Raw genomic sequence first — 26,186 nt, forward strand, 5'->3', positions numbered from 1 at the left:
TAGTGATGTGGCTAAAAATACCAGCTTTGGAGCTAGATAAAAATTTTTTTGATTTTTGGCTATACTTCTTACTAGTTAATATGATTTGGGGAAAGTTACTTAAGTTTATTAAGGCTCAGTTTTCTTATTTGCAAGATGAGTATAATAATATTTTCCTTGTAGAATTATGGTAAGGATTATTTGAGACAACGCATGTAGTGCTTGGCACAAAGTAAGTGCTCAGTAAACGGTGTTTGATGATAATAAGTGTTTCCAAAATTTCAAACGGCAGTGATATACAAGATTGGGGGAAGAGAGTGGTAACTGATTTTGATTTTAAGTGGATGTTTACCTTAGTTGTGAAACCAATTGACATATTGGTATGGAGTGACAAAGGCATAAGCTGTGGTTTTTGGAATAGAAGGCATAAGTTGGAACACAAACCTGTATTTTATCTCATCTGTGACACCATTGATTATAAGATATGCTGTTATTTGTGTACTATGAAGAAAGAAGAAACAATGATGCATGTTGACACAATGCTATCACTTAGAATTTTTATTTTCTACTCATTGAAAGAGCTCTTTCTTAGACATAGCTTTTAATCATATATCATTTTTGTGTATATATAAAAAGGAAAATATTGAATTACTTCTTGTTTCAGTCATTATTATCTGTGTTTTTTCATGTAATATTGTCTTCTGTGGCATCGTGAAAACGGGCAATGCTGTATTTCTTTTAAAAGTGCTCTTTCGGCCGGGCGCGGTGGCTCAAGCCTGTAATCCCAGCACTTTGGGAGGCCGAGACGGGCGGATCACGAGGTCAGGAGATCGAGACCATCCTGGCGAACACGGTGAAACCCCGTCTCTACTAAAAAGTACAAAAAAACTAGCCGGGTGAGGTGGCGGGTGCCTGTAGTCCCAGCTACTCGGGAGGCTGAGGCAGGAGAATGGCGTAAACCCGGGAGGCGGAGCTTGCAGTGAGCCGAGATCCGGTCACTGCACTCCAGCCTGGGCGACAGAGCGAGACTCCGTCTCAAAAAAAAAAAAAAAAAAAAAAAAAAAAAAAAAAAAAAGTGCTCTTTCATTGTCTCTGATTTTCCCCCGCAAGCAGCAACAGGTTTGATGCAAGTGCTTTTTTTTTTTTTTTTTTTTTTTTTTAAATGAGACAGAGTCTTGCCCTGTCACCCAGACTGGAGTGCAGTGGTACAGTCTCAGCTCACTGCAGCCTCTCCCTCCTGGGTTCAAGCGATTCTCCTACCTCAGCCTCCCAAGTAGCTGGGATTACAGGCAACCACCACCACACCCAGCTAATTTTTGTATTTTTAGTATAGACAGGGTTTCACCATGTTGGTCAGGCTGGTCTCGAACTCCTGACCTCAGGTGATCTGCCCGCCTCAGCCTCCCAAAGTGTTGGGATTACAGGCGTGAGCCACTGCGCCTGGCGGTGCTTCTTGATCTTACCAGAAATTGTCATTGGGAAGGTTATAGACAACGGTCAAGACTTACATTCTCTTCTCAAATGGTGCTAAATGATTTGTTGAGTAAAAAGGCCAGGGATAGCAAACATGTTCACATGGCTGCAGGCAGTGACAGCTATGCCCTGTTGTTGCCTTGTCCATAGCAATTTTAAGATGTATCGGCCGGGCGCGGTGGCTCACGCCTGTAATCCCAGCACTTTGGGAGGCCGAGGCGGGCGGATCACAAGGTCAGGAGATCGAGACCACGGTGAAACCCCGTCTCTACTCAAAATACAAAAAATTAGCCGGGCGCGGTTGTGGGCGCCTGTAGTCCCAGCTACTCGGGAGGCTGAGGCAGGAGAATGGCGTGAACCCGGGAGGCGGAGCTTGCAGTGAGCCGAAATCGCACCACTGTACTCCAGCCTGGGCGACAGAGTGAGACTCCGTCTCAAGAAAAAAAAAAAAAAAAAAAAAAAAAAAGATGTATCCCCATTTCAGAAGACTGATAAATATGAAAGAAAAATGCAACTCAGAATTGACAGATCAGATAGAATTAAAACACGAGGTCAGTAATTCTGAGAAAGTTACTTAACTTTAGTAAGCAAGCTTAGATAGAAGTGCTTTGGTTATACCTGAAGTTGTTTTGTTGCAAATTACTTAGGGATGCTCTACCAGCACTAAAAAACAAACAAACAAACAAAAACAAGATATTTTAAAAGAATTATATAGCACTGATAAACTGACTCATAAAAATGGCTGAAATTGTTTGAAACTGGCTAATAAAGAAGTAATAACCTAATGATTTTCCATTTTTGAATGCCAGGTGTTTCTAAAAGCCAGATGAAGTTTGTTTTTATTTTAAAATTATTAGTTATTTATTTTTGAGACAAGGTCTGGCTCTGTCACCCAGGCTGGAGTGGCACGATCTTGGCTCACTGCAACCTCCACCTCCTGGGCTCAAGCCATCCTCCTACCTCAGCCTCCTGAGTAGCTGGGACCACAGACATGCACTACCATGCCCGGCTAATTTTTGTATTTTTAGTGGAGACGGGGTCTCGCCATGTTGCCTAGGCTGGTCTCAGATTCCTGGGCTCAAGGAATCTGCCTGCCTCAACCTCCCAGTGTGCTGGGATTACAGGTGTGAGCCACTGCACATAGCCTGTTTTTCTAAAATGATCATTCTTCCTATTGGCTTATACCTAATATAAGGATTTAACCTTATAAACTTTGAAGTTCTAAGACCTTCAAAGGTAGGTGTATTAGTCCTTTACTAATACATCTACCTAAGAAGGTAGGTGTATTAGTCCGTTTTCACACTGCTATAAAGAACTAACTGTGACTGGGTAATTTATAAATAAAAGAAGTTTAATTGACTTAGAGTTCCACATGGCTAGGGAGGCTTCAGGAAACTTAATCATGGCAGAAGGGGAAGCAAGGCACGTCTTACATGGTGGCAGGAGAGAGAGAGACAGAGACAGGTGCAGGGAGGGAATGCCAGGGGAACTGCCAAACACTTTTAAACCATCAGCTCTTGTGAGAACTCACTATCACGAGAACAACATGGGAGAAACTGCCCCCATGATCCAGTCACCTCCCACCAGGTCCCTTCCTCAACATGTAGGGATAACAATCAAGATGAAATTTGGGTGGGGACACAGAGCCAAACCATATCACTAGGCTTGTAAGATTCATTTTTGTGTGTGTGTAAGTAGGCAGCATAAATACTGTCTAGAATACATAAACATAGCAGAAAATATAATCCTGTAAAGTTGCTGTGGCAACATCAGCTGCTTATGTTGCAATAAATATAATGGCAATACTTTTTGAAACTTTTTTATTAGAGACCAGGATACAACTGCATCTCTGGAAAGATAATGAGTCTACCAGTTTGTGCTATTTTTCTCTCATCCCCTTAGTTATTGACCTACTTGGAGGATTCTTCAGCTGCAGAAGTTGCATTATGTAGCCAGTAATAATATTTATTTTTCCAGGTGCTTGGGGTAGAGTATGGGAATTTTTCTTTTTTAATCCACATAACGAGACATTTATAAGGAAGTGTGTAGAGTCCAGCCCACTCAGCAGACAACCCAGGATTCAAACATTGTTGGAACTTCTAGACAAACCTCATTTTCTCTTCCATTTTTTTCCCTAAAATAGTGCCATTATATTGATAGAGCCCATTATATTGGTGGTTGGAGGACCCAGCGTCTGTCCACCCTTTCTGTGCATGATAGAAAAATGTGTGCATGTCCAGTGTATTACTGTTAGGTTGAGACATTTCACTGGCAGTGGTGGGAATGCAGACAACAAACAACAATATCTGGTTCCGACCTGGGCTAGAGCTAAATGCATCCTGGGTTGGAGGTTCACTTCTATCACCAAGCCCTACCAGAAGCAAGGGAGATTTGACCTAGGGGGCTCCCTCTGGCCCGGGCCTTACCAATAGTGGCACTCAGCTACAACATACACCTATCGGTTTTGGGTTTTTTTTCTCTAATTCTTTTCAGTCCAGTCTCTTGTATGCTTGAATCTCCTGTCTGTTTGGTAGTCTGACTTTGCAGGAATGTAGCAGCAATTTTGAACGAATTGGTTACTTTGAGTTTTAGAAATGTAAGTCCTTAAAGATCTTGAAAATGATTTTGGTGATGAGCTGCCACAGCTAGTTGTTCATCCAATGGCCTGGGAAATGCAGAACCATGAATACCATGCCTGTTAGACCTGGAACAGGCGATGGCACCCTCCTTGAGAAAATGTGATTTTAACTGAGAAGCAGTATTTCTGGAAAATTTTTCCACTGGCTTTCTTCTATTGTTGTTACCTGTAATTTCATCATCTTTTCATTTAATTCTGTTCAGTATGATGTCTTTGGGACCAGTGGGTATTTTTATTTGCTTGTAGAAGTGTTTGTTCTTAGGGCTGTGCTATGACTCAGGAAGGCCAGCCCCACCCACTCTCTTGTTGCTTGGCACCAATCCTCCCTGGTTGTTGGGCATCTTGTTTACTTCTGCCCTTAATTCCCTGCAGGTGCGTAAGTACAAGAGCATGATCCTGGAAGACCTGGAGTCTGCTCTGGCAGAACACGCCCCTGCGCCACAGGAGGTTAATTCAGAACTGCCGCCTCTCACCATCGATGGAATTCCAGTCTCTGTGGACAAAATGACCCAGGTAAGGGGTGGGAGGTGAGGAAGAGACTCAGAGGCAAGTGGCACAGGTGTGGGCGGGCCTCTGATCACTTTTCTGCATTTTGTCCTCAGTGATCTGACCAGGGAGTGAGATGCAGACTGGAGTCTGGTAGTGAAACAGTAGCAGCCTTGGAAAAGACATTGTAGTGCCAGAAGAGTGCTCCCAACCAAGGGCATGGCTGTGGTGTCCTCTTTCTTCTGGCGTTTTTTTTTTCCCTTTCACTTGGTCCTTTGGGTTGGATTAACAAAAAAAAAAAAACAAAACTTTTAGCTTGGGGTTGGTCTGAACAAAAGAACATTAGGAGTTTGATGAATCACAATCAAGGTGGCCAAGTAAACTTTTAGCCCTCGGGCTGCTCTGCTCCTCTTTCAATGTAAGTCCTGAATACCTCCATAATTATTACGAAGTACAGCTCCCTTCCACAGGGAATAAGAATGTAAAACTCAGAATGACAGTCTTCTGAGTCATTGATTTGATATTCCTTTTTAAAATTTTTGTTTAATTTTTTTTAATTTTGTGATTTCTAAAGATGGGGGTCTCACTGTGTTGCCCAGGCTGATCTCAATCTCCTAGGCTCAAGCGATCCTCCTGCCTTAGCCTCCCAAAGTACTGGGATTATAGGCGTACGCTGCTGTGCCAGCCTGATTTCCTCTTCCTTTAAGAAGGGAAGTCAAAATGTACTTAGCCTGATAAATCAGCATACCTCAGTAATTTTTATGAGATTATCCCTTTTATATATTTTTAGTTTAGCCTGATCAAAATCAAACACCTTTTTAACATATTTTCCCATCCTATTTCTTTTTTTTGAGCCGGAGTCTCGATCCGTAGCCCAGGCTGGAGTGCAGTGATGCGATCTTGGCTTACACTGCACTTGGCTCACTGCAACCTCCGCCTCCCGGGTTCAAGAGGTTCTCATGCCTCCGAGTAGCTGTGATTACAGGTGTGCGCTACCACACCTGGCTAATTTTTGTTTTTTTAGTAGAGATGGGATTTTGCCATGTTGGCCAGGATGGTCACAAACTCCTGACCTCATGTGATCCCCCTCCTGGCCTCCCAAAGTGCTGGGATTACAGGTGTGAGCCACCACGCCCAGCCTACCCTGTTTCTTTATTAATTTACTTCTCTCTTGCTAAATCCACTTGTCAGGTTTTTTTCCTTATCTTATTCAGTCTTCAGCACCTTTTGACACAGTTGATTACTCCTTAAAGCATCTTCTCTCTGTCTGTTGACCGCACCCTCTTCTGAAGATCCTCATCCCTCACTAGGTGCTCCCCTCATCCCTTCTGGGGCCCCTCTTCCTCTTCTCACCTGATGATCGATATGCTGTTTTCACCCAGCTTACATTCACTGTTAGATGTCTGGTCCTCACATGCCCCAAACAGAACCTTTGGTTGTTCCTACTCTGCACGCCACATCTGTTCCTCTCCAAGTGTTCCCCATATCAGTTAATGGAACTGCTGTCCATCTGGTTGCTCAAGTCCCAGCATGGAAGTAATCCTGATTTCCCTGTTTTGCCCTCTCCCTCCACAGTCCCCTGCCATCCTCCACATCTAATTCAGCATCAGGTCATGTCAGTTCACCTCTGAAATGTACTCTGACACTGGCCATTCTTCTCACTTCCCGTCAGCACCCAAGTCCAAGCCTTTAGCATCTCTTGTATAGCCTATCCACTGTGGTCTGCTGCAGTCCATTCTCCACGTAGCCATCCTAGTAGTTTTTTAAAAAACTTACATCATGCAGGGTGTTGTAGCTCACGCCTGTAATCAAGAGGAGGATCCCTTGAGTCCAGGAGTTTGAGATCAGCCTGGGCAGCAGGCTGGAATTTTTTTTTTTTTTTTTTTTTTGTCTCTACAAAAAATACAAAAATTAGCCAGGGCATGGTGGTGTGTGCCTGTAGTCTCAAATACTTGGAAGGCTGAGGTGGGAGGACCGTTTGGGCCCGGGAGGTTGAGGCTACAGTGACCCAAGATTGTGCCACTGCACTCTAGCCTGGGTGACAGAGTGAGATCCTGCCTCAAATAAATGAGTGAATGAATGAATAAATTTATTTATTTATTTAATTCAGGCCGTATCACTTCCTTGTTTAAGCCCTTTAATGGTTTTCCACTATTCCTAGAATCGAATTCAGACTGTGCTGTGGCCTTGAAGGCCCTATGTAATCTGGCCTTTTCCTGCCTCATCTTCTTCCCCTCAGTCACTGGGCTCCGGCCACTCTAACCCTCTTTTCCTCAAACACCCTGCATCCATTCTTTTGCTTTCGCTATTCCCTTTGCCTGAATATTGTTCTGCCAGATGATTGCATGATGGACTTTATCTTATTCAAAGTCTAGCTCAAATATCACCTCCTGAGACAAGCCTTTCTTGATTATCCCACCTAAATGAAGCTTTCTTCTTCCCCACCAAGCCACTAATACATCCTCTGTGTTCTTGTCTGTGTAACACTTGTTACTACCTGAAATAATCCCATTTGTTAACTTGTATACTTATTTGTGGTCTCCCCAGCTACAATTTGAGGAATTTAGTTTCTGTCGTTTACTTCTGTTCAGTATAGCTGCTCAGCCTCTGAAATAACATGTCATCTAAATAATAGTATCTGTTCAGTAAATGACTTCAGGGTTAGAGCAAAAATGAGTTAAGTGTAATGGTGGGGAACAGGATCGCAAGTCCCCTGGGCAGGTGTTGACCCAGTGCAGACGCTGATGCTGCTGCTTGGGGTGGCACTTTTATTTTTTATTCCATCTGAACCAGCAACTTGGTCTGAAGTAATACTACATTTTATAAATATAAACGTAAACAGTGATCTTTTGATTGTTGGATTCATAGCCCTTTCTGTGGACACTGGAAAGATCTCTAAATAATGGTTCAGAAAGGAAAGCATTATCTAAACCAAGCTTGCCCAATCCACATCCCGCAAGACGCATGCGACCCAGGATGGCTTTGAATGTGGCCCAACACAAATTCGTAAACTTTCTTAAAACATTATGAGATTTTTTGGCGATTTTTTTTTCTTTAGCTCATCAGCTGTTATTAATGTTAGTATATTTTATGTGTGGCCCCAGATAATTCTTCCTCTAATGTGGCCAAGGGAAGCCGAAAGATTTGGCACCCCGATCTAAACTTTTCTTTACTGTCTTTTAACAGTTTCTGTTACTCTGTGTCTAGAGGCATTCTGACTGGTCAAGTAAAGAAAACATAAAGTGAATTATTTTTATCTGGTTGATGTAAAGAATCGACTCTGTCTCAGATGTAAAGTATATCTAAAACTGCCTAAGCCTTTGGTTTCGAATGCTGTGTTAGGTTAACTCCTCTCCTGTGATGGGTATTTGTTATTCTTTGTCACATTTGGTGTGCTAGGGTAAAACAGTCTGAGGTTTTGATTATATTAAATCATTGTGGATACTGGTTTTCATGAAATTGGCTAGTGGCCGCAGAAGTCAGCAAACAGTTTAGTTATTATCATTTTGGAGGTAAGACATTTGAAAGTGTTGTTTTCCATTTTTATCAAAACCACACTCGGTAGAGCTTGGTGTGCTGGTGAATGAGGAGCTGGATCTCAGTTGTCAAACGCATAGATGCGTTGCTGGAGGTGCACATTTTCTCTATCATATGCTCCCTCCTTCCCCTTCTTACCAAAGATGATGACTAAAAAGTCAAACATAACAAATAAAATAAAACAAACAAATGAGGAGGAAGAGGGAGCAGGATGATGAAAAACCCAGCTCCCAACTGAATGGGAATTTCCAAGTATTTGGATCCTGGCATTTTCTCCCCTCAACGTTTTATTGTTGTTTGTTTTCCTCAAATACTTTTTTCTTAATCTGAGCTAAATAGCTAGCTCGCTCTCTCTCTCTCTGTCTCTTTTTTTTTTTTTTTTTTTTTCTGAGACGGAGTCTCGCTCTATTGCCCAGGCTGAAGTGCAATGGCGTGATCTCAGCTCACTGCAACCTCTGCCTCCCGGGTTGAAGCAATTATCCCACCTCAGCCTCCTGAGTAGCTGGGACTACAGGCATGCACCACCATGCCTGCCTAATTTTTTTGTATTTTTAGTAGAGTTGGGGTTTCACCACGTTGGCCAGACTGCTCGCCAACTGCTGACCTCAAGTGATCTGCCCATCTTGGCCTCCCAAAGTGCTGGGATTACAGGCATAAGCCACTGTGCCTGGCCAATAGCTCTCTTTTATAATTGATCCTAAAGACTTTCACTATTAATGGGAGTAAAAGGAGGGTTTTATTTCCACCCAAACCTAGATAGGCAAGGGTATGGGACTACAAGCAGTCTAATGCACTGTTAGTGGGAATGCAGATTGGTACACTTTCTCTAGAGGGCAGGTTGGTGTTGGCAATGCATATCAAAGTCTAAAAGGTGTATATCATGCCCTCCAATTAAACACAGATGTACATTGTTTATTACAGCATGTCTATAGTAGGAAAATTGGGAACAATGTGATTGGTTAAATTACGATAGTGTTTAGAATTTATATAGGAAGACGAGCAGCATAGCCCAAAAGAGATGATACGGTGAACTGTTAGACACTAAAAATGATGATTTGCTCTTTATTGCAGTAGAATAATATTTGTGGTATGTTAAATTAAAAAAACTGTAAAGTAGCAGTTTTTATATACTGTAATTTGAGGAGTTTAGGGCTTTACTTTTCAGTTTCTTTTGGGAGATTTTTAAAAAATTCTGGGAACACAGAATTGAGCTGATTTATCTCATTTTCTGTAACATTAACATAAAGTATGCCCCCCTCTGTGTGTATAGAACTTTGGAGGAGTGCACATATTAACACTGGGCACAGTGGCTCACATCTGTAATCGCAGCACTTTGGGAGGCTGAGGCGGGTGGATCACCTGAGGTCAGGAGAGCAGCCTGGCCAACATGGTGAAACCCTGTCTCTACTAAAAATACAAAAATCAGCCGGGTGTGTTGGCACGCCCCTGTAATCCAGCTACTCGGGAGGCTGAGGCAGGAGAATCGCTTGAACCTGGGAGGTGGAGGTTACAGTGAGCCCAGATCATGCCACTGCACTCCAGCCTGGTTGACAGAGCAAGACTCCGTCTCAAAAAAAAAAAACTGATTGTAAAGTAGCATTTCTTATATACCGTAATTTGAGGGGTTTAGGGCTTTATTTTTCTGTTTCTTTTGGGAGATTTTTTTTTTTTTTTAAATTCCGGGAACACAGAATTGAGCTGATTTATCTCATTTTCTAAAACAGTAACATAAAATGTGCCCGCATCTGTGTGTATAGAACTTGGAGGGATGTACATTAAAATATTAACACTAATTATCTATGCATGGTGGCATTATAGGTGATTTTCATTTTATCTAAATAAGCATGAATTGCTTTTATAATAGAAATACAAAAAACTATTTTCCTATTTTATATTAAACTTGAATTTTTTAAAGTGCAAAGTTAGGCCAAGCGCAGTGGCTCACACCTGTAATCCCAGCACTTTGGGAGGCTGAGGTGGGTAGATCACCTGAGGTCAGGAGTTCGAGACCAACCTGACCAACATGGAGAAACCCCGTCTCTACTAAAAAAATTAATAAATAGGGCCGGGCGCGTGGCTCACGCCTGTAATCCCAGCACTTTGGGAGGCCGAGACGGGCGGATCACGAGGTCAGGAGATCGAGACCATCCTGGCTAACACGGTGAAACCCCGTCTCTACTAAAAAATACAAAAAACTAGCCGGGCGCGGTGGCGGGCGCCTGTAGTCCCAGCTACTCCGGAGGCTGAGGCAGGAGAATGGCGTGAACCCGGGAGGCGGAGCTTGCAGTGAGCTGAGATCCGGCCACTGCACTCCAGCCTGGGCGACAGAGCGAGACTCCGTCTCAAAAAAAAAAAAAAAAAATTAATAAATACAAAATTAGCCAGGCTTAGTGGTGCATGCCTGTAATCGCAGCTACTCGGGAGGCTGAGGCAGGAGAATCACTTGAACCCGGAAGGCGGAGGTTGCGGTGAGCTGAGATCGCACCATTGCACTCCAGCCTGGGGCAACAAGAGCGAAACTCCGTCTCAAAAAATATATAAATAAATAAATAAATAAACAAATAAAGTGCAAAGTTTGATAATGTTTCTGCTTTGTTTTGCCCAAAGATTATTTTTATTTATGTTAGCATGAAGATGTCAACATCTCTCTTTTCCCCCCCTTATTTTCCTCTTAAATAGATACTTTGTGTTGGAAGGCACACTGCTAAGTTCTTTACAGGGGCATCTCATTTAATCCACCTTTGTGTGTGTGTGTATGTGTGTCTTAAAAATTCTTATTTTATAGTCAAGGAAGCAGAGCTCAGATATGGTTTATAGCCATTAAGAACAAGTACATTTTACTGGACATTAATTCTAGATTTCAGAACATACGGGTAATTTATGACTTCCTTGAAGTGATAAAATTCTAGAACTATCAAACTGGACTGTAATAGAGATAGACTTGGGTTAACCAGACAGCTCTATTATCATCTTATCTGCACTTGATGGTATAGAGATGACTTGATATTGATGACCCTAACTTACAAATCTATATAGGATCCTAAGATACATTCTGAATCGTCTAAAGAGAGTAAATTATATTCAATATTGTTCTAATATTATGCGTTGCATTATTTTGTATCTTTACAAATGAGAAAGTTAGCATGATTTATTGGAAAGAATACTAACTCAGAGTCAGAAGATCTATTTTCTAGTCTCAATTCTACTACGTATAACCATGGTTCTCACTTTCATCTTCTGATGAAATACATGCCCTCCTACCTTAAGGAGTCAGAGGAAGAAAAATAAAATTTGGTGTAGGAAAATGTTTTGAAAACTAAAGCATCACACCAAGGTATTATTACTAATTATTAATGGTAATTATATGTATTGCCTATATTCATTTTTTAATAACCTGAACATACCATCTCTCAGCCATGCTTTATTAGAGAAAGTTCATGAACCAAGAATTTTAATTTTTCTCAACAGTTAAGTGGAACAATACAGCTGGCTTTTTTTTTTTCTTTTCCCTGGTGTCTACGAAAACAAAATATTTTTCAGATTGAAAATTGAGGCATAGGCCGGGCGCGGTGGCTCAAGCCTGTAATCCCAGCACTTTGGGAGGCCGAGACGGGCGGATCACGAGGTCAGGAGATCGAGACCATCCTGGCTAACACGGTGAAACCCCGTCTCTACTAAGAAATACAAAAAACTAGCCGGGCGAGGTGGCAGGCGCCTGTAGTCCCAGCTACTCGGGAGGCTGAGGCCGGAGAATGGCGTGAACCCGGGAGGCGGAGCTTGCAGTGAGCTGAGATCCGGCCACTGCACTCCAGCCTGGGCTACAGAGCGAGACTTCGTCTCAAAAAAAAAAAAGAAAATTGAGGCATAAATAGAAAATGAAATGTATGAAGGAAGCTAATGACAAATAGAACTTAGGGCTGCATTCATATTGCCAGTGCTTTTTAAAAAATCTTTTTTGTATAAAACTGTATTGTATTCATTATTCAGGTTGACTCTTTCAGCCAGTCTGCACTAAACATTTACTTTTCTTTTTTCTTTTCTTTTTTTTTTTTGAGACAGTCTCACTATGTCGCCCAGGCTGGAGTGAAATGGTGCAATCTCGGCTCACTGCAACCTCCACCTACTGGGTTCAAGTGATTCTCCTGCCTCAGCCTCCCCAGTAGCTTGGATTACAGGCGCAGGCCACCACGCTAGGTTAATTTTTTTGTATTTTTAGTAAAGACGGGATTTCACCATGTCAGGCTCATCTCAAATTCCTGAGCTTGGGCAATCTGCCCGCCTTGGCCTTCCAAAGTTTTAGGTGTGGCTCACAGGTGTGAGCCACCGCACCCAGCCAACGTTTGCTTTTTAAGAGAATTTTTTACTTGCCCCAAAACTCTCAAAATTGTCTCCTACACAGATAAAAATTGCACATAATGATGTCTGAAGTTCTGTGAGAACTAAATGCTCTGTTTTTTTAGGAAGCAGCTCTCTTGGGTTTTGGCTTTTGTCTTTTTTGTTTCGTTGAAAGTATGATTCTTTATTAGTAAATAGGACGTTTTACCTGAAAAGTTTCTGTTTTTACTATTATAACTATAGTAAGATTTTAAGTCTCTTGTTTTGGTGCCATGAGTTGGAATAGTCCTTATTTTGGCGGGGGCGGGGTGGGAGGTGGGTGTGCGTGTTAGAAAACTACATATGTCTGTGGTGTTTTTAGTAATTAAAATGAAAATTTGGATTTCGAATCACCTTTAAGAATAGTGGCTGGAACTTACTCTATACTTATTCCATATCTGTTTAGAATTGGAGGAGGTTGAGATAAAGCTTAGCAAAAGGGATCCTTAGTTTGGGGTAGGTTCTGCAACCCCAGAATTCATTTACAGTAAAGTCTCCTTTTTCAGATTTTGAAAGTCAGGTTAGCAAATTTGTTTTAGGATACTACAGACCAGGGCCTAGTGGATGGGCTAAGTCAGTGCCTCTCAAACTTCAGAGTGTGCAGCAGTCACCTGAGAAGTCATGGTCAAATGCAGATTAGGAATCAGTAGGTCTGGAATGGGCCTGAGGTTCTGCCTTGCTGGTGAGCCCCCAGGTGATGTCAATGCTGCTGTTTCTCAGACTATGCTTTGAGTTCAAGGAATTGCGTAGCTTCTTGCAGAGTCTTTAAGCAATAATTATGATTTTGCTAGTGGAAAATCAATTCTGCTCTTTACCAGACGTGGGTCCTATAGGCTTCTCTTGTTCTTGGGAGATGGTAAATCTCTTTGGAATCTGTATTGGAAGACATCCAGGCATATATTATAATTCTAGAAGAAGCATCACTGGAAAGACCTGGGCAGTATTATTGATTAAAATCCACTCTTCTTTCCCTTCTCCCTTCCCTCACCTTCCTTGAACTTACTGCCCTCCTCTTACTGTCACTGGGGCAATCTTTGTTGCTTTAATATTCCCATGGCTTGATGATGCAACAGGATAGTAATTTATGGCAGTTTCAGGTAAACCTTCTGAAATGTTCAGCACAGTGCTTGCTTCATTAGGAAGGAGTTATTCACAAGGCTTTAGAGATGTTTTACTTAGAAAACAGCCAGTCAGTTATCTGCTTAAGTTTTTTGAGAGTTTTGTTCTGTTTTGAAAAAAACATAGGTCTCACCTCTTCTACTCAAAAAGTAGAAAACATTATGCTGATTGAAATAAGCGGGACACAGAAGGAAAACATTGGGTGATTCTACTTATATGAGGTATCTAGAGTGGGCAAAATGATAAAGATAGAAAATAGAAGTGGCCGGGCGCGATGGCTCACGCCTAATACCGACACTTTAGAAGACCAAGGCAAGTGGATCACTTGAGGTCTGGAGTTCAAGACCAGCTTGGCCAACATGGTGAAACCCTGTCTCTACTAAAAATTTTTTTGTATTATTTACAAAAAAAATAGCTGGGTATGGTGGCAGGTGCCTGCAATCCTAGCTACTGGGAACGCCGAGGCAGGAGAATCGCTTGAACCCGGGAGGTGGAGGTTATAGTGAGCTGAGATTGCGCCACTGCACTGCAGCCTGGTTGACAGAGCAAGACTCTGTCGAAAGAAAGAAAGGAAGGAAGGAAGGAAGGAAGGAAGGAAGGAAGGAAGGAAGGAAGAGGGTAGGGGAGGGGAGGGGAGGGGAAGGGGGGAGGGGAGGGGAGAGGGGAGGGGGGAGGGGAGGGGAGGGGGGAGGGGAGGGGAGGAGGGGAGGGGAGGGGAGGGGAGGAAAGAAAATAAAAGTTACCAGGGACTATGGGGAGGTAGAAGTCAGGAGTTATTGTTTTAGTGGACACAGAATTTGTTTGAGATGATGCTTTAAAAGTTCTAGAAATAGGCCAGGCATGGCGGCTTACACCTGTAATCCCAGCACTTTGGGAGGCCGAGGCAGGCAGATCACGAGATCCAGAGTTTGAGACCAGCCTGGCCAACATAGTGAAACCCCGTCTCCACTAAAAATACAAAAAATTAGCTGGGCATGGTGGCAGGTGTCTGTAATCCCAGCTACTTGGGAGGCTGAGGCAGGAGAATTGCTTGAACCCAGGAGGCAGAGGTTGTAGTAAGCTAAGATTGCACCATTGCCCTCCAGCCTGGGAGACAGTGCGAGACTCCATCTCAAAAAAAAACAAACAAAAAGTTCTAGAAATAATGATGATGTTTATACAACATTGTGAACATATTTAGTGTCACTAAATGGTACATGTTAAAATAATAAATGTTATGTGTATTTTGCCATTGTTTAAAAAAATTTTTTTTGAAAAGAAGGACTGGATAAAAAGTATTTTAGTTTGGTGGTTCTCAAAATTGGCTGCATAATAGAATCACCTAGGGAACTTAAAATCCTAGTGCCCAGGCCACACTCCAGACCAATGAAGTCACAGCCTTCAGGGATGGGATCTAGGCATCTGCAGTGTTTAAACTCTCCAAGTGATTCCAGTGTGCAGGCAACTTTGAAAACCACTATGGTGGATCACAATTCCAAACTGCTTCTCCAGAATTTACTGGCAAAGCAGGTTCTTCTTACTGTCTGAAATTATCATAAAATGTTTACGTATATGATGTCTTGTCATGTTTAGTAGGCATGATGAGATTAAGAGAATATATATGGGCCAGATGTGGTGGCTCTTGCTTGTAATCCCAGCACTTTGGGAAGTCGAGGCAGGAGGATGGTTTGAGGCCAGGAGTTTTGAAACTAACCTGGGCAACACAGCAAGACCTCATCTCTACTAAATATTTAAAAATTAGCTAGGCATGGTGGTGCATCCATAGTCCCACCTACTCAGGAGGCTGAGGTGGGAGGATCATTTGAGCCCAGGAGTTCAGGGCTGCAGTGATGAGTCATGATCACGCCACTGCACTTCAGCCTGAGCAAAAGAGCGAGACCTTGTCTCAAAAAAGAAAGGAAAAGAAAGAGAGAATATATACGTAACAAATAAAAACACTGGTTGTGTTCTTAAATAGAACATAGCATATTTCGAGTAAAGAATAAGGGTATATTCAGAAATACTAAAGAGAAGAAACTAGCCATATAAATTACTTACATAGGATACAACTGGACTAAGGAAATATTTGCAATTTATATGACAGAATTAATATCCAGAGCAGGTTAATATTTTCTTCATATTCATAAGATAAAGATAATTAGAAAAATAAGCAAATGTTATAAGCAGTTCACAGAAAGGAAAAATAACCAGTAAACATATAAAAAGATTGTCAACTCACTGGTAATGGAAATTAAAATAAGAAACCATTTCCCCCATGTCAGATGAGCCAAAATAAGAAAACTTGATAGTAAGGCTGGGTGCAGTGGCTCATGCCTGTATCCCAGCACTTTGGGAGACTGAGGAGGGTGGATCACTTGAGGTCAGGAGTTCAAGACCAGCCTGGCCAACATGGTGAAACCCCATCTCTACTAAAAATACAAAACAATTAGCCAGCCTTGGTAGCGCACGCCTGTAGTCCCAGCTACAGGTTGAGGCAGGAGGTTCACTTGAACCCGGGAGGCGGAGGTTGCAGTGAGCCGAGATTGCACCATTGCATTCCAGCCTGGGTGATAGAGTGAGACTATCTCAAGAAAAATTTAAAAAGAGAGAGAAAACTTGGTAATAAAATGTGGAAGAGGTAATAAAATGTGGAAGAGGATGAATGGGTATTGTCTAGTACTCTTAGTGACAGTGGAATTGGCAAAGTCTTTCTGGAGGACAATTTGGCAGTGTATTAAAATGTTAAATCCATATACCCTTTAACCAGCAATTCCACTTTTCTGAATTTCTTTAACTGGTTAAAGGGTATATGGATTTAACATTTTCTGCTGAGTTTTCTGTGCACAAAGAAGCATGTACAAGCACTGTTTGTACAGCAAGAGAAACTGTAAGCAATCTAAATGTTTATCAGTAGGGGAATAGCTAAATAAAATGGAAATTCTATACCATGGATACTAGGCAACTGTTTTTAAAAATTATTGTAGTTGCACTACCATGAGAAGATCTCTATGACAAAATGTTGAGTGGAAAAAACAAGTTATAAAATAGTGTACAAACACAAAAATACATTTGTGTTTTTCTTTAATCGCATAAAACTGCCTTTCTAGCATGTATTTATGTAGATGTATAGAATCTGGCCTAGAAGGAAGGCTGTTCATCAGACTCATGCCTCTGGACAGGAGACTGGATTGAGGGAGAATAGATGGCAAAGAGGACTTTGACTTTACCTATATTATTTACATTTTTGTACAGAAGAGTACAACAAGCATAAGGTAACAGAAACTAACCAACCTGTGTTCTTCAAAGAGAAAGTAGGACTTTAAGAGCATTTTGATTAATGAGAGGGAGAAAGTTTGATAGGTTGGGGGTGCCGAGATACAGAAGCAGAAGTCTTGACTTGAGAGAGGAGTCTAAATGAGTGCCTTCATTGGCTGGCCTTCAAATTCACTAATTCTGAAGTTATGTTCATCTTTTCTCCAAACTTGCTCTTCTTGTGTTTTCTGTGGGAATGTGTTTTTAGGGGAAATGAGATTAAGAGAAGCCAGTGTTTCTGCTTGGAATGGTGTTTCTGATAATAACCACCATAGTCATCTCTCTGAACAGAGATCAGTAGTACAAATAATTCCAAACATTGGGCAAATGAATCACTTTGCTTTAGCTCTTTAATGCCCTTTAGATATCCATTCAATTTTTTGTTTATTTGTTTTGTTTTGTTTGTTTTTTGAGACGGAGTCTCACTGTTGCCCAGGCTGGAGTACAGTGGCGTGATCTCGGCTCACTGCAAACTCTGCCTCCCGGGTTCACGCCATTCTCCTGCCTCAACCTCTCCGAGTAGCTGGGACTACAGGCGCCTGCCACCACGCCCGGCTAATTTTTTTTTTTTTTTTTTTTTTTTTTTTGCATTTTCAGTAGAGACGGGGTTTCACCATGGTCTCTATCTCCTGACCTCGTGATCCACCTGCCTCGGCCTCTCAAAGTGCTGGGATTACAAGCGTGAACCACCGCGCCTGGCCTATCCATTCAAATATAATTGGGTCTGTCAGCCTGGACAGTAATAATTTTAAGTTAAAATAGTGTTGCCACAGTCTGAAAAATCTCCATTTTTCCTTCCCTGCTACATTCCTATTTTCTGTAGGCTACGCAAAACATAACCTTTCAGCATGATTTGCTTTCAACTGCCTTCTCTTAAAATTTATTATGCATTCTCTGACCTCTTCAGTAGAGGTGGAGGTAGCACATATGTTGGTTTGAAAGACCTGTTCTTGGTAATTGAGCCTAAATGGACATCAGGAGCCTCAAAATCCCTAGACTCAGGTAAATGCAGAGCAAAGATAGAGCGAACGAGAGGAGAGGGTATTTGGGGGATGTGTAAGGATAATGCATTGTTGGATAGCAAAGAATTAACTGAATTTACAAAGGAAATTTCTAGCATAGCAAGAATTTTTTTTAATTTTGATTGGATTAGACGTTTTAGAGTTTTAGAGAACCTTTTATTTTAAACCTATCTGTGGTTTCCACATAATCTTTACTTTTCACTGACACGGGCATGAATTTGATATCCTTATCTTTGCTGATTGTCCCGGGAAGTGGTAGTATTTTCTATTCTTTGCTGGTTTGGTGTGGCTTTACTGACCAAGCTAGGGTACCTTAGGCCCACCTAAAGCCCTAAATCAGAATGAGAGTCCAGGAAAGCTTGTTCCAGCCCAATTAAAGGACAGTCTGAGAGGTTAGGCTTTAGCTTTGCTGATCCTGTTGATTGTCTCCCTGTGGATTAAAGACAAACCTTCCTTAACAAGCACATCAAAAAGCTTTGGTTTCCAAAACTCTCCAGGACCAGTAATTAATTCAGCGGGTAATGAGAGCACAGTTCCGAATTCTGGAAAGGAATCATTTAACTCTTCCTGTACTGGACTGCTAGTTTCCCTTTATTAATAGTCTCTTTAGCCTTAGCACTGTTTATTTGGGACAGTGTAAAAATAACCTGTAGGAAGATTGCCTTTTTCAATGAAGTCAAATCATCTCTTAAGCATTTAAAAGTAAAAAATACCCTTCATTCCCAAAATGTACACACCTGAAAAACAAACTCTTATAGTAGAAAATACCTTTTACTTCTTTTGGTATAGGGGCAAATTTTATATGCTTGATAATTAGCACTTTTAAGAGCTATGATCTGCTCCTGAATTAGAACTTGTATGCCAGCAGCTGATTTCACTCTGGTTCCATTTTTTGACTTGATGGGGTTTCAGCCTGTGGAAGTAACCTTCTTTTTGTACTGTTTCTGTGTCTCCTGCTTCTCATATTAGCCTCTGGGATCATCTTCCTAGGAATTTGAAACATTTCTCATCCAGAGATTTATTAATACAAATTTTTAATGCTCAGGGACCCAGCAGAACAATGCACCTAAACTTCCTGTACATTGTGGGTGTGTTAGTAATAGCTTGCTTGCTTCAAAGCAAATAATTGGTCCAAATGGTCAATTTGTTCCTTCTTAGTTCTAGCACCCTTTATTTCTCATCCTCAACCTTGTTTCAGATACATATAAACTCATTCTTCTGCCACCTCTGCTTTTTTCCACTTTACCCATCGTTGAAAAACTAACGATGAATGTCTTTATGTACATTACGGTGTGTTCAGTATTAGTAAACTGTTTCAGAAAGCTAGCTATTTGTTTGCATTGGGGGAATAAATTCCCTATTTTCCCTGATTTAAAAGTAAAATCTTATTTATCTTTTAAATATTTCTTTTTGGCAAATGGTCACATTTAGACTTGATAGAAACTTAATATAGATTGAGTACTGCCTGCCCGAAATGTTTGGGTACGTCAGATTTCATATATTTTTTGATTTTTTTAACATTTGCATATACCTAGTGAGATATCTTGGAGATGGGACCACGATCTAAACACAAAATTTATTTGTGTTTTATATACACCTTATGCATGAAATAGAATTTTGACTGTGACCTGTCACTTGAGGTCATGGGTGGAATTTTCCACATGTGACTCTTGAAACATTCCAGATTTCAGATCTTCAGATTAGGGATGCTCAACCTGTAGCAGATTAAGGATTAAAACTGTGCTGGATTAAAGCCATGATGTTTCTGAGTCCTTATTTGTTTTACATTTTGAGTAGTTTTATTTAATAGATTTGAAGAGTGGATGCTTAAAGCATCTACTTTTTTAAAAAAAAGAACAATTTTTTCTTATTATAAAATCAGAATTATCAATCAGTTGCCAAAGAGCTATGATGCACCTAAATTTTATAACAAATTAAACTCTAAATTTTAGAACAAAAGTTATGAATACTGTAGAAGTTGCTGAAAAAAGGATGGCTTGATGACTAAGGTAATAATAATAAAACTGCTATTAATTAATATGCCTGCTATCTCAGCCTCTTAATTGACACTGTATATTTGCTATTATTACTATTTTACAGATGAGAAAATTAAGATTCAGAGCCAACTCTGAGCCGTTTGTTTTGTTTTGTTTTGTATTTTTGAGATGGAGTCTTGCTCTGTCACCCAGGCTAGAGTGTAGTTGAGCGATCATAGCTCACTGCAACCTCAGCCTCCTGGGTTCAAGCGATTCTCCTGCCTCAGCCTCCCGAGTAGCTGGCAATACAGGTATGTGCCACCATGCCTGGCTAATTTTTGTATTTTTAGTAAAGATGGTGTTTCACCATGTTGGCCAAGTGGGTCTTAAATTCCTGACCCCAGGGAATCCGCTCGCCTTGACCTCCCAAAGTGCTGGGATTACAGGCGTGAGCCACGGCGCCCAGCCCTTGTGTTCTTTTTGGTAGAAAGAGGTAACTTAAGAGAAGTGAAGCTGAGTGCAATGACTCACACGTGAAATCCCAACACTTTGGGAGGTCGAGGCAGAAGGATCGCTTCAGGCCAGGAGTTTGAGATCAGCCTGGGCAACATTGGGGGACCCCTTCTCTACAGAAAAAAAAAAAAAAAAAAAGAAAGAAAGAAAAAGAAATAGCTGGGCATAGTGGCATGCACCTTTAGTCCCAACTACTGAAGGCTGAAGCAGGAGGATCCCTTAAGCCCTGGAGGTTGAGGCTGCATTGAGTTGTGTTCATGCCACTGCACTCCATCCTGGACCACAGAGCAAGATCTGAGAGAGAGAGAGAGAGAGAGAGAGAGAGAGAGAGAGAGAGAATGAAAATGGATGAATAGTTAGTATATGAGAGAGAGAGATAATGAATGAATGAATGAATGAATGAATGAATGAATGAATAGTTAGTATATGTTCCACAAAGAATGTAGGACTTTCTGGGCACTAAAGAATGAGTGGTATAGTAGCATGGAAAGTAGTCCAGCAAGGGGACAGAACAAAGGCAGAGAAGCAGGAATGGGCTTAGTAGTTCATAAGACAGTGCAGAGACTTGTCTGATGGAGGACTAAGGCTGAGTGGTGGGAATTAATGGAAACTGATTGTAGTGTGAAGCCAGATTGTAGTGGGTCTGAAAAGCTGGGCAGAAGGATCTAGTTTAGTTGCCGTCGTTAAAAGACATTTGAAGGTGTTTTGAGCATTGGAGCTATGTAGGTAACATTTAGGAAAATCTCTCCAGCAAGGATATGTGGGAAGAAGGAATGAAGGGAGAACTTGGAGTTCCCCAAGAAAGCCAACTAGAAGGATGCACTAGCCTTGGGCCAGAAAGTTAGAATAAAGGTGGGGCTGGAGAAGAAGGGATAGACACCAGAGACATTTCAAAGAAAACAAAAGAATCGGACTTGCAATGCGTGACTAGATAAGTGTTGAAGGAGAAAAGTAAAGATAACTTTGACATTTTTAGTTTGAGTATCTGGGGAAAGGGTGGTTTTCTACTTGCTAAGATAAAAAAGTTGAGAAGACAAGTAGATTGGAGAGAGGGTAGGATGGGGTTTAAGTGAAGAGGCTGATGCTGAGGCCAGCTTTCAAGTAACATTGAGTTATTGGAACTCAGCTGGAAGGCCTGGTGGGAGAGCCAAAGCAAGACTTGAGGATGAAAGGTGTCCACGTGACCCAGAACTGAGGAGCATAAAGAACTATTGGTGCAAATAGGGTGAGGCGTCAGAAGTGAAGTGATCACCAGAATTAGGGAATATATAGGGTTCCAGGTAGATCTGAGCAGACACTATCAGTCTAGTATTTTCCACAGTGAATGCTTTCTGGCCACTTTAGGATTTTTGTTTTGTTTGTTTGGTTTAAGACAGGGTCTTGCTCTGTCACCTGCTTTAGGGTTTTTGTTTTGTTTTGTTTCGAGACAAGGTCTCACTGTGTCACCCAGGCTGGAGTGAAGTGGCACCATCATGGCTCGCTGCATCCTTGACCTCCTGGGCTCAGGCGATCCCCCTGCCTCAGCCTCTCCAGTAGCTGGGACTATAGGCACGTGCCACTGTAGCTGACTGAGTTTTGTATTTTTGGTAGAGACAGAGTCCCACTGTGTTGCCCAAGCTGGGCTCGAACTCTTGGTCTCAAGCAGTCTGCCTCCCTGAGCCTCCCAAGGTGCAGGGATTACAGGCGTGAGCCACTGTACCCAACCCACTTTAGGATTTTGTTAATTTAGAATTATTTAGCCTTCTCATTTCATTTTCTCCAGACTGTCCTAGGTATGAATATAAATAATTCTCCTCTTTGGAAACTGTTAATGATGTTCAAAGAAAAGGGAGTTTATGAAAGTCTGTATCCGTTTATTTAATCTACACCTCTGAGAAAGCCTTTTTTTTTTTTTGACATGAAGAAGTATAAAATATTGTGTGTGAAGATTAAGCCCTTTCCTGCTCTGTGTATTTGAGCCTAGAAAAAGACACACTCCCAAGAAATTAGAATAAAGGGAAAAATGACTTTGAAATGTACTTTCTTAAAATAACTGAAGTAATGACCGCATGAGCCAGCTGATGGGTTTTTAAATGGATACGTTTCTATCAGCCTGCTGCTTGATGCCAGAGCCAAATATATATGGAGTATATTATATCATATCCTGTAGGCAGGAGACTGTCGGGGGCATTGGGGGACTTAGAGGTGAAGTGGCAGGCTTGGCACAGGACTTAACAGCATGACTACAGTCAGCCAGAACTTTATTAGGTAAACATTACTGATTGGGTTCCTGGTTCCCTGTTATGTAACAATCTGTATCATCTTTTCATAAAATAATATCTAATATGTATTATAAGAATGATGAGAACACCTGATATTTATAGAAATCTTTAATAATAAAGTGTTGCTATACTCATTCTCTCATTAATACTTAAGTATTCCCATTTCAGTTTTTCTCTTATTTTACTTTGTAACTATAAATCCACGCCCCTGAGTCTGATTGATTGCTAAAAGTGGCCTCTTTTTGGTTTTCAACTGCAGGGGCAATATGGATGCATCCTTAGTTGCAGGATGCTACTTATCTCTGGAGTGCTGTAGACCTCCAGGTGAAAGGGAAACAGTAGGTCTGGGAAGGAGGCATAGACCATAACTTGATAAACTGCTTTTCTTGCCAAAAGTCATTATCAGCGATTAAGAATATTCACAAAGTAGACCCTCCCCCAGCACACACAGAGTGTGGTTACTATGCCAGGAAATAAGAATGGCAGTTGTCTTTGTGGTTTAAAACCTGTTTGGTCTGGATTTGATTTGTAAAATAAATCTGAATGAAGTCCATAATGCATTTAAATTCACACATGTTTTACTATGTCTATATGTCAGACTCATGGACAGTGGCCTAGCTTACTGGAAAATTTCTAGAAGAGTTTTAGGGTTATTTTCCCTTTTTACTAAGTTAAAGGCTGTTTATTTTCATATATTTTATAATCAGCCACCTTATTGAATTCTCGTATTGTTTATAGTAGTTTTTCATTTGATCTCTTCGGAATTCTCTAGATATAAAGTTACTTCATCTATAAATAATATTGATTTTATCAGTTCACCTGTTATTTCTCTCTTATCTAATTGCATTGATTCCTACTTCCAGAACAGTGTTGAAAACACCGTGAGTTTGGCACCTTACATGCATGAAAACTACAGAAGGGAAATAAGCCATAGTACCAGTAATATCTTGGGAAGCAGAAATTAAATTTAGGGGCAGATATTCTTACTCTTATAGGAAGAAGTCTACAAAATGCAGCCTAAGGTGCACTTTACCAACATATTTATAATTCTCAACCACCCATGGAGATATAGAAACCTATGGAAAACAGCGGGTTTTCATCAGTCACATCTTACAGTTCTCTGGGACCTTCCCAGAAACCTCTCTGTTTTATAAGGTTAGAATTTAAGGGGTCATAAACACACCCCAGATGTCTTTCATGAATATTGATGACCATACTGTTGTCTTCCAGGCCCAGCTTCGGGCATTTATCCCAGAGATGCTCAAGTACTCCACAGGTCGGGGAAAACCAGGCTGGGGGAAAGAAAGCTGCAAGCCCATCTGGTGGCCTGAAGATATCCCCTGGGCAAATGTCCGGAGTGATGTCCGCACAGAAGAGCAAAAGCAGAGGGTGAGAATTCCTCTGACTGAGTTACCTGATTGCTTTTCCATCCTAAATCAACCACTTCAATTTTTGTCATTTCTACATCTTGTGCTAAAAAGTCTTTGTGTAATGTTAAGCCTGTCCCTCCGAAGACTAATGTTCTTTGATTTATAGCTTTTTCCATTTGTCGCTCCATCACTATACTGTAAAGAGAAGACTAGGGTGGATTCATGAATTTAAACTGTGTCTTTGGGGTTGCCTTTTGGAGCAGTTTTAATTTTATGAAGTGCTTGGGAATGTCAAAGAAACTCGAATAAAAGTATTAATCACTTGAACATTTAGAAATGCTGTTATTTCTGGTTACTAAAAATCATTGTTGAACAATGTAAATATGGAATTAGAAGGATATGAAGTCTGCCAGCTGAGCCTGCTAATAACAAAACTTTTAGAAGACTAAACTACATATCATTCCTTACTCTTTTTTTGCGTTTTTTTTTTTTTTTTTTTTTTTTTTTTTTTTTGTGAGACAGAATCTCACTCTTGTTGCCCAGGCTGGAGTGCAATGGCGCGATCTTGGCTCACTGCAACCTCTGCCTCCCAGGTTCAAGCGATTCTCTTGTCTCAGCCTCCCGAGTAGTTGGGATTACAGGCGTACGCCACCACGCCTGGCTAATTTTGTATTTTTAGTAGAGACGGGGTTTCTCCATGTTGGTCAGGCTGGTCTCGAACTCCCGACCTCAGGTCATCCTCCCTCATCAGCCTCCCCAAAGAGCTGGGATTACAGGCGTGAGCCACCATACCCGGCCGTGTATTTATTTTTCATTTAGCTTGGAAGTTTACTGAGAATCTTAATATGCCATTCTAGATCAGAATAATCTTTCTTTGCAAGAAGTTTAAGAGTTTGGCCTCAGGTTGGAATAGGGTGTAAACTAGACTTTGATCAAGAAGAAACCAATGAGAAGGCCTCTTTGATACTTCGTACTCAGCTTCTTTCTACCAGAACCAGTCTGTGGGAAATAATCCTAGGAGAGTTTATAAGAGGTTTGGTTTGGTTTGATTTGATAAAGAAGTAGCTGCTTATTGCATATTGGGACTAAATAACCAAAGTTCTTTGTGGCTCACTGTGCTTTTCCCGTCATTTGGTGACAGGTTTCATGGACCCAGGCACTACGGACCATAGTTAAAAACTGTTATAAACAGCATGGGCGGGAAGACCTTTTGTATGCCTTTGAGGATCAGCAAACGCAAACGCAGGCCACAGCCACGCACAGTATAGCTCATCTCGTACCGTCACAGACTGTCGTCCAGACCTTTAGTAACCCTGATGGCACTGTCTCACTTATCCAGGTGAGTAAACCTGAGGGCTACCAGACTGTGGCTTCTGAGATGGATCAGTGGGCACCTCACCTCAGACTGGGGAGAGTTTCCTTTGTGCGAACTCTTGTATGAACTTTATATAGCTCCCCACCATCTTCCTACCTGAAATTGATTCCTGAAGAATAGTTTAAATTCTTTGCATTTGCTAAATACAGAGCTATGAGTAGCTTCCTGGACATTTCCAAAACAAAGCACTTTTAAAGGGCTCTTTTTTTTTTGAGACAGGATCTCTCTCTGTCATCACAGCTCACTGCAGGCTCAACCCCCCTGGGCTCAAGTGATTCTCCCACCTCAGCCTCCCAAGTAGCTGGGACTACAGGTGTATGCCACCAGGCCTGGCTGACTTTTTTTTTTGGTAGAGACAAGGCCTTTCCATGTTGCCTAGGCTGGTCTCAAACTCCTGAACTCAAGCAATCCTCCTGCCTCGGCCTCCTAAAATGCTGGGATTACAGATGTGAGCCACCATGCCTGGCCTTAAAATGACTTCTGTTTTACAGTTTCACTGTCAGTGATCAGGGAATATTCCTTCTGAATGACCTCTTCTGAGGTAAAACACAATTTGTTGATTGAGAACCTCTGAAGTTCCAATTGGGGTGAGAATAGAAAGTTGGTTGACCGACACTGGGCATGGATGTGGCAGTGGGATAGCTCTTCTCATATCGATTTATTTGGTTGAAGTAAAATTCTGAAACTCATGATAGTCTCTGAACTATAATTTTAGTGAATATGATTTTAGATTTCACATCATAAGACATATTCATTGTTATCTGCGCTAAAT

General features: G+C 41.3%; 1 protein-coding gene across 5 annotated transcripts in view; it reads left to right on the plus strand.

Moving 5' to 3' along the window:
• The window catches only part of NRF1 (nuclear respiratory factor 1), a 148,890-nt gene that overhangs the window by 74,584 nt on the left and 48,120 nt on the right, over positions 1-26,186 (plus strand). For all 5 annotated transcript variants that reach the window (XM_045388374.3, XM_045388375.3, XM_045388376.3 and 2 more), the window contains exons 5-7: positions 4,463-4,603; positions 23,900-24,058; positions 25,181-25,378. In XM_045388374.3, coding sequence (XP_045244309.1) covers positions 4,463-4,603; positions 23,900-24,058; positions 25,181-25,378 — 498 coding nt within the window. The remainder of the gene's footprint in view (positions 1-4,462; positions 4,604-23,899; positions 24,059-25,180; positions 25,379-26,186) is intronic.

Source organism: Macaca fascicularis, chromosome 3 (assembly GCF_037993035.2).
Source record: "Macaca fascicularis isolate 582-1 chromosome 3, T2T-MFA8v1.1".
NCBI lineage: Eukaryota > Metazoa > Chordata > Mammalia > Primates > Cercopithecidae > Macaca > Macaca fascicularis.